The sequence below is a fragment of the Diadema antillarum genome, unplaced genomic scaffold (assembly GCF_040938485.1).
Source record: "Diadema antillarum isolate AM-2024a unplaced genomic scaffold, OU_Dant_1.0 scf00000053, whole genome shotgun sequence".
Lineage (NCBI taxonomy): Eukaryota > Metazoa > Echinodermata > Echinoidea > Diadematoida > Diadematidae > Diadema > Diadema antillarum.
The window spans coordinates 2,096,230-2,105,145 of NW_027270942.1; the positions used below are offsets into that span (position 1 = coordinate 2,096,230).

At 37.3% G+C, this 8,916-nt stretch overlaps 1 protein-coding gene across 1 annotated transcript; it reads left to right on the top strand.

Moving 5' to 3' along the window:
• The first annotated feature begins 3,158 nt into the window (after positions 1-3,158).
• On the top strand, positions 3,159-8,455 carry LOC139715685 (exosome complex component CSL4-like). The gene is made up of 6 exons (XM_071627234.1): positions 3,159-3,216; positions 4,103-4,221; positions 5,327-5,401; positions 5,935-6,108; positions 7,587-7,668; positions 8,135-8,455. The coding sequence occupies exons 1-6, from the start codon at positions 3,159-3,161 to the stop codon at positions 8,245-8,247; spliced, it is 621 nt and encodes a 206-aa protein (XP_071483335.1). The 3' UTR covers positions 8,248-8,455.
• The last annotated feature ends 461 nt before the right edge of the window (positions 8,456-8,916 follow it).

An 8,916-nucleotide genomic window follows, 5' to 3' on the forward strand; every position in this document is an offset into this window, starting at 1 on the left:
TTCGGGACCTGTTTGACTCCATCCTCTCAAGCAGGAAGCTTGATTGAAGAAAAATTGCGCAACAGCATTTTAGTTTCAAGAACTTTTGTTTTAGCAGCGCAAGTCAACTGTTTGTCTATTCATTTTTCTCAGTGTTAATGCTTCAAACCAAATGCTACAATAGCTAATACAACTGTATATGAATACAACCATGCCAAATTATTACAGCGATGCAAAGTTGACAATCGTCAGCAAATCCAGATGAGAATAATAACGTTGGTGACTTGCTTGTGGTATTCCCTTTTTATTTATCATCACATGCACAGTAGTGAAGCCATGAAGATGTTTTAGCCCAAAATGTGTGCAGATTTTGATCTGGTAACCTATATTTTAGAGTCCATGGAGCAATGTCCTGTTCACCAGCAGAATCTTGATTTGTGTGGGAGAAATGTGCGATTAGACATTCCAGCGTGAGCCAGATTTTAGAATTATTCTTCTCTCTGGGGGGATGTGATTCGGAGTATGGTATTTTAGTGGCCCTGTGTAGGTAGGAAATGATTACGGTTGTCAAAAAAGACAAGCATGTTAAACGAAACTTTTGGAGAGAAAAATGTGCATGCATATTTTTGTGCTATGTGTTGTCTAGATGGGGGATGGAAAGTGATGGGTTGTATTATATTGTTAATCAGTGGATGCAAAGAATATTTAGCTTCATAGATAATGTTTTATTAACCACAGTAAGATGTATAATGTTCTCCTGTTGTGAGGGTAAAAAAAAGAGAATATACTAGCTCATATTACTTCTATTAAAAAAAAAAATGGATGTTAAATGTCAGTACTGCAATAAATGAGACATACCATGTATATTTACCCAACCTGTGTTCTGTTTTTGTGTCATAATTCCATTGGTGAGGAGAGTTTTGTGTATCAAAGAAAGGAGGGTGCTCCTCTGGAATGGATCAATTGCAGAGTTTCTGCCTCTGTGAAATCCGTCTGACTCGGGTGTGGATTTTTCATGTAACTTATATTTGCAGGTTGACATTTGAAATTAAGTGCATAGCAAGGAGCTCAGTAAAGCATGAGTCTACTAACCCGTGGAGGAAGGACTGATTTTGCTACACAACACGCATTTCCCATAGACACCTGCCCGAGTATACTCAAGACTCGTCCTCAACGGGTTAAAATGTATAATGATCTCACTCAGAAATGAACAATTGAAGTTGTTTTGACTATCACTAGAACACGAGTGATATACTATTTTTGTTTTTCCAGTTCTGTTGTCATTCACAACTAAAGCTCTTCTCAAGGATTATGGTTACAAGAATTTCGTCATGAATGATTGATGATCTTGTGGAAGTTGTTAACCCTATTCTAACCGGTGGTTCAAATTGACCCCCCTCGACATTTTGCGCCACGATTCTGTAATGCGCAAAGATTTTGCTGCGTCGTTTCATAACTTTTTTCATTGAAGTCTCCCGCATATTTTGAGACCAAATTTGCGACGACCGGGCACACTGTTCTGAAGTTACGTAATATTTTGCATGTGCATGTCAACCCAAAAACGGCTCAAATTCATGATATCGTGTGCAAATCCAAGGCAAATTGTTTTTTTGTTGTTGTTGTTGATTTGACATAAATTAGATTATATCAACTTTAAATCATTGAAATTAATTAATTCTAATGTAGATAAGCTTGAAAGAGTGCCTGCAACAAATTTTGGAAAAAAATAGAAAACAAAAGGACGAAAAAACAATAAAATATATAAGAAATTAACAAAACAATAAAACACAAAAGAAATTGAATTTGATTGTGCTATTCTTTTACAAGAAAATTGTTAAATGTGTCTTGAGGAATTCTGACACAAAAAATTTAGCAATCCTTCAGTCTTTTTAGTGGACTTGCAGGTGAAAATATGATTTCATGCATAAATTTGCATAATTAATTTACTCAAAGTAGAAAATCAATATTTTGTGTATTGTATGACCGTGTAATCTTGTAGTCGACATCCGGCTCTATTATGTTCAGGCAAAATTTTGCGGCAATCGCGCCATCAGCGGCCGAGATCTGAAGGGGGGGTCAAATTGACCCCCCTTAGTAAAAAACTTGGTCTCAAATAGCCCATAGGGTTAATCCAGATTCCAAACCATTTCTAATTGAAAACAATAATACAGTAATAGTGATAATGGTGGTGATGGTGATGATGATGATGATGATGATGATGTTGGCAATCATGATAATACATTAAGATGGAGAGTGATATACATGTATTTTAATCTTAGTGCAGCTGCTCAGGGTTATACTTGTTGCTGAACCCAGAGATGTCAAGATGGTGGGAAATCCATTTTCTGGATTTTGGGTGTGTGTGCATGTGTGTACATGTACACAATACACATGGTGTATGTTTTGGGCATACTATTATATCTTTGTGAGGCACAAGAAAAAGCATGACAGGCGTGTGAGACTATTAAAAGAGAGACCAACCCCTGAGACTTGAGTCTCACGCCTGAGGTGTGAGACTTGACGCATATGGTTGAACCCCAAGTATGTCATCGTAAAGCGTCAGAAATCTTGTGTCTTGTATGTAGAGCTACTGATTTGGTAGTGGAATTTGAAGTCTCAGGGCTGCATTGAGATCATCTCAAAGAAAAGGGGGAAAAGGAAAGGAATGGAAGGAGAAAAAGAGAGGAAAAGAGGGCAGAGTGTAGGGGCTTGGAATGAAAAGTATAAGCCTACTATGAAAGAAGATTGTGTGTGAGCCATGGGTGTCATCATCAGATGTCAAAATAAAATAATGATAATAATAATACATAGAAATTATAGTAATAAAAAAATAGAATAGTTATAAATACATGAACAATACTACTAGACACATACATGTAGATAGACAACATCTACTGTCAGAATTAAATTAAATTAAATTAGATTATTTGTGTCATCAGTTCATGGCAGCTCCGATACAGTATTTCTTCATCTCCCAGTGTAATCAAGGAGGTACTACGCGAGCTGCCTCCTTGGTGTAATCAGTCATGAACGAGCCCTATGCAAAAGGAGTCCTCATTTAATACAATTGTAATCTTTATCATCTACGTCATCGTCAGCGGTTAACCTGGCGGATGACCAGATTGCGCTCTGCATGAAAGCACGCGCGGTCTGAAATACAGACTAGCCATGCATTAACAATGGCAGCGCCCATGGAAGACACCAACGTAACAAAACTTGGTCAACTGTGCATTCCTGGTAAGTGATAGAAAATACTCATTCTTAACGCAGAGTTGAAGTGAGACCTAGATTAATTTTTTTGAACAATATTGTAGATGTATTTAAGTCAAGCCATGTCTTTTAACGCCTCCATGTTGCAGCAGTGTAGCCAAGCCATGCTCTTGTGTAGTCCGACATACTGGATATTGTGTATGCAATTGCGTTCATCTTCATTTAATAACCCTAACTAGTAGCACTGTGTAGATCTAGATCTACTGAGAATATTTATGAATTAGAATTCGCTTGCTCTCATGATTAATGGCTATTAGTTTGTAGGATGCAATTCACACTGACTTTAAAATGATCAGTAAGATCAAGACTTGTGAGAACCAAGCAAGACTCAAAGAGGGAGGTTGGCTTTAATAGCTGGACCACTCTGGATAACATTTTTTTAACAAAATGATGGTTAATCTAGCTGGAACCCCCCTCTTCTATAATTTATAAAATGACCACAAAGTGCATCACATCATATGTTAACTATACACAGCCCAGTCGCCGATGCGAGATGCCGGAGCACGCCGTCTGGTCGGGCTATTAAAACGTGTGTGTTTGCCATGCACGTCCTCACTCAATCCCAATGTCAATTCTGAGCAGTTTGCATTCATTACCACTATCTGTAGTATCGCTTTGCATTTTAGTGCATTAGGTATGTACCGTTACAAACATTGTATGTCTTTGTTCCCCCTTGCAGAATTACGTGGCACTCTTTTCTTTTTTAAGGGATTATGGAAGTTTATTGCAGTCAATATCACTGTTCCCACTGTTCCCCCTCGCAGAATTGCTCTTTTTATATTACAATATGTATTTATGGAAGGTTATTACAGTCAATATCACTGTGCTCTCAATGCATTTTACGAAATTGTAGGAGAGCGGCTTGCAGGTGAGAGTGAATATCACTCAGGTCCAGGCACATACATCAAGCATGGGCTCATCTACTCTAGTCTGGCAGGACATGTGTGTACGAGACACAACACTGAACAGGAGGTGAGAAGTATGATTTAATCAACCGTAATTCTCTTGAGTGGCATCAGATAATGAAATGATATGAAAAAAAAATATTGAAGGCTATAATTTTAAGATAAATTGATGATAATAGTCTTAAGTATCGTGCGTGTTCAAAGCACACCCCCCCCCCCCCCCCCGCAAGTAAATATCATTGGTCTGCATTTTGTGCAGTTTAGACATCTATATGCCAGCTACAATCTGAAATGCATATCCTACCCTACTCTTCCCATTTTGTAGTTCATGCAGTGTCATATTACTTATTTGATTTCTAAAAACGGCATGTACGATTCAATTTAGAGTACAAGAATATTTGAATGTTTGGGGTTTTGTTGTACAGTACAGTATTTGTTGTTCATTCCACACGTCTTGGGCATTTCTGTTTTTATTTTGTTTTGTTTTGTTTTGTTTTGCTTTGTTTTGTTTTGTTTTGTTTTGCTTTGTTTTGTTGTTTTGTTTTGTTTTTGTTTTTGTTGGGTTTTTTTGTTTTTTTTTTTTTTGTTTTTTTGTTTTTTTTTTTTTTGGGGGGGGGGGGGGGGGGTTAGAACAGTCATTCTGTAATCCAGAATGCTTTCACTGTAACTGCCAGCAACAAACATGAAATATTTCATAATTTAGCACTCATATGAACTATCACAACATTAATAACACAGTTTTGTTTTGTTTTGTTTTGTTTTGTTTTTTAGTCGGCAATACAAGTATCTTTTATACAAGAATACTTTATCCAAAAAATTCAGCATTTAAATTACATTGTAGTTCAGTGGAGATCAGTACTCTCTCAGAAAAGAAAGAAATTATATGAAAAGAAGACATTTAGTTAGAATTGATAAAGAAATAAATCAGCACAGAAGTTGACTGATATATAAATGTAATAAAGATGGAAATGCATAATACCCTACACTCAAAATATCAAATAAATTGCCTTCATAATGCTTGAGGTACACTAGAACAGCTAATACAAGTAGATATGATTGAGGAGCATACTAACAGTGCTTGTTGTATCAATGCTTTCTGCTTTGTCTCCTGTAAATCTTTTGTTATTTTTGAGAGTTTTAGAAAAATCCCTTACCCGAGTTTGCTTTTCTAGCTTCCAGAGTTAACTGTTCTGCGAGAAGAAGTACAGACAACAGTTCCACAGCAGAATTCTTTAGTAACATGTAAGGTATGTACATCATCTTTCTCTTTCTTTCTCTTTATCTCTCTCTCTCTCTCTCTCTCTCTCGCAATTTATCTATTTATCTCTCTATTCATGTACTGATCTATTCATAATGTTTGTTTGTCCTTCTCTTTGAAAAACATTGGTCAAAACATTTGAAAATTGCATTAAAAAAGTAGTGAGAAAGGAAAAAGCAGAAGTACACAGTATTGAAGAGTACTGTTCCCCCCCCCCCCATGAAATTTTTGAGCATTTTCAAATCAAGTTGTTATGAATCAAGGCATTTGATTTGAAAGTGGATGATAATTCTTGGATGTGTGTAAAATCTTTTTTTTTTTATGGTGCAGTTTTTTTTCTTTTGTCTTTTTAATCATAAATTGTTTTATAGTTATGGTGCAATTAACATATTAGTGATCTTTGACCCAGGACCATCATATCATAACATTTGTTGAGAAAATTCAACCATAATTGGAATTCTCAGTCAATCTTGACTTTTTAGACCAATGCTTCTACACCTATTTTGCATCCATCAACCACAGGCTGTGAATATCACATCCAAGTTTTGCCGCTGTGACATCCTTAGCGTGGAAGGCGTCCAGCTAACATCCACTTTTCGGGGAATGATTCGCAAAGAGGACATCCGGGCCACGGAGAAGGACAAAGTGGAAGTCCACAAGTCGTTCAGACCGGGAGACATCATTTTAGCCCGAGTTGTATCCTTTGCCATTTGAAATAATTAGGAAATATTATTGAGGGGGAATAATTTGAGGAAGAATTAACCATTATCCCCAAGGTTCAATTCAACTTTTGAAAATTACGAGATGCATACAGAATATGTTTCATTGTCTGCAAGAATGCATGGAAAATGAACTTGCAATAATACTCAGGTGAGTGCTAGACCCATTGGGTCTCTTGTTTTTTATTTGATGTGTCACAAGTAATCACATTACCCTGATAGAGTTACAGAAGCCACAGAAATGAAATAAAAAAGAATAGATTAAGATAGGCTGGAAAATAGGTAAATTGACCAAAAAACTAATAGTTGTGGAATACCAAAACAAAAGAATGTTATGAAATTAAAAATTTGTTGCAGAAAAAGTTGTTGAAAACTGCTTATCCAATAGTGGTAAACCAATGGAGTGTAAAGTGAAGTCAAAAGGGGTGTGAGCTTTCAGTCCTAGGAGAATCTTGCCTCTGATGAAGATTCTGCAAGGATCGCAAGCTCCGGCCCCTTTTCAAAAAAAAAAAAAAATTGTACTCATATTATGAAGAATGTTGATATACCTGTAGTATTTTGAATTAATCTATAATGTTTAAATGCCTAATCTCATGCACTCATGACTGCATCTCACTTTGAAATTATTTTTTTTTTAGTATGTTTGATATTACAACTTACTTTCTTACTGCTTGTGTTGTTATTTGTGTTTTATGAAAGTGGAACAATTTGAAATGCCTGAATTGGGAATTCCATGTTCAAAAACTTTTATCGCACTTTCTATTGTATCGAAGATATTTTCTGTGCAATATTTGGGGAAGTAAATACCTCATGGATCTGCTGAATATTTTGTGTATCATCATTGTTATTGCCAAACAGACGAACAAACGTAAACAAAAAAAAAAAAAATTGAAAAATGGAATCCTCATATTGGAGGTTCATGTGTACCTAACAACTGTGATTTGCAATTGAGCCCTCTTTGAAGGTGAAGTGGAAGTTTGGAGAGATGGTTTCACACTTACAACTTATTGGCCAGAAAGTTTTCTATTGCAATTTCAAAAAATTTGATAATCCTATTGTAACATACAGGGAATCCATACGAAGCTTGTGTATATTTCATTAGAAGGTGGTTCCTCACAAGTTCAGTGCAAACTTCAAGAAGATGTTTGAAGTCTTTAGTGAGTTATGAGTTACAGTTTTACAAATTTAAATCACAACATCAGCCTTGAAATTAAAATTGCTGAATTGTCTATCTGGACTAATTGGTGTTGATGTATGAGGGCTTCTCATATTTTGACAAGATGAATTTTAAACATGACATACAAGTACACTCAGGGTGAGATAAACTTTTAAAATAGCTCTCCCACCAAAATACACAAACACAAAGGAAGGGGAATAGAAGAGGGGAAGGGAGTGAACTGCTTTGGTTACACTTTGTCCTCAATGACCTTTTGTCACCTTAACAAGTGGCCTCAGCTGTCTCTTGGGGATGCACAGTCGTACCTCCTGACTACGGCAGAGAATGAGCTGGGTGTTGTCTTGGCCAAAAGTGAAGCTGGTGAGTAGGGTACCTTAGTTGTTGCTATGCAGAGTGTGTTTCACAATTGCTGCAATTGGAAATCATGTCACAGTAATGCCAGCCTGCCATGAATGTAGTAGTGTCCATGTCCTGCTATGTGTACCGTGTGCAATCATGGGATAGCTGCTTGTCTGGTTGGATGTTTTGCACACAATCAAGCTTGAACTTTGTGAGGCAAGGCGTGGAATATAATATGATCACTGGTACATGTATCTTCTACACCACAATGTAATAATGGTCCAAAATTTCTGGCATTGTGTCTCAATGCATGCAGTGCACAAGTTGATGACTTTGTATTGGTGACTTTGGAGTACCAACCTAGCAACCTTGAACACCCTATTTATATTCTGAATGATTTATTTCAAAAGAGAACTACAGCATTTGTCCAGTTAGATAATGAAATGATTGGTTGTGTCTTTTTTATTGCATTTCCCCCTGTACCAAGGTGTTCCAATGATTCCAATCAGCTGGTGTGAAATGATCTGTCCAAAGACTCACGACAAGCAGCCACGAAAAGTTGCCAAAGTGCAGCCTCAGTACATTGCTTACTCCAGCTAGCAAAGACCATTAGCAAAGACTGGCGTGAATAGAATGGACACCATGCAGCATCCAAGCAAGAGACTCAGTGGAGACATGGATGTGTACAGAGGACTTCTCGCGAGGGTTGTGTGCGCACGCATATTCTTAGATATGTGCTTGGAATTGCCATTGAGATAATAATGGCACACCTGTCGCACTGATGGTACAGTGTAGCAACCTATGGTCCGCAGGAAGTTGGAGAGTAGGCTCGGCTTCCCTCGGCTCCACCCACCTCGCTGGACCAGTGTTGCAGGAAATTGTTTACTGCCGTTTATTACAAAGCAGTCGTAACCCTGTGCGCTATTGTAATATTGCATGTGCCGCGCTTCCAGTAGATTCTCACTTGTTGCAGAGGATTTTGTCCTGGAGTGATGTACAAAATGTGGGAATCCCAATGTACTTCAGCGTAGACAAATGTATTATGCGTCGATGCCATACTCATTCAGTGTTGCCTCTCACCTTTTGAGGAATGTACGTTCTAAATGATTAAACCAACATTATGTGTTCCACATGGAAGCATGTCTATAACTGGGGACTTAAGCACCTGAAGTCAAGACTTTATTAGAACTCTGATGTTATATTCACCCTTGACGTGACCAGATACAACACCCCGATTTTGAATTATCAGTGCCTGTCCCTTTCCTTAAG

What these genes read in the sequence shown, in the direction of transcription:
- LOC139715685 (XM_071627234.1), top strand. Translation starts at nt 3,159, where the DNA reads ATGGCAGCGCCCATGGAAGACACCAACGTAACAAAACTTGGTCAACTG. An exon ending in ATTCTTTAGTAACATGTAAG is followed by an intron (nt 5,402 to 5,934) that starts GTATGTACATCA and finishes CATCAACCACAG; the next exon opens with GCTGTGAATATCACATCCAA. An exon ending in CTTGGCCAAAAGTGAAGCTG is followed by an intron (nt 7,669 to 8,134) that starts GTGAGTAGGGTA and finishes CCCTGTACCAAG; the next exon opens with GTGTTCCAATGATTCCAATC.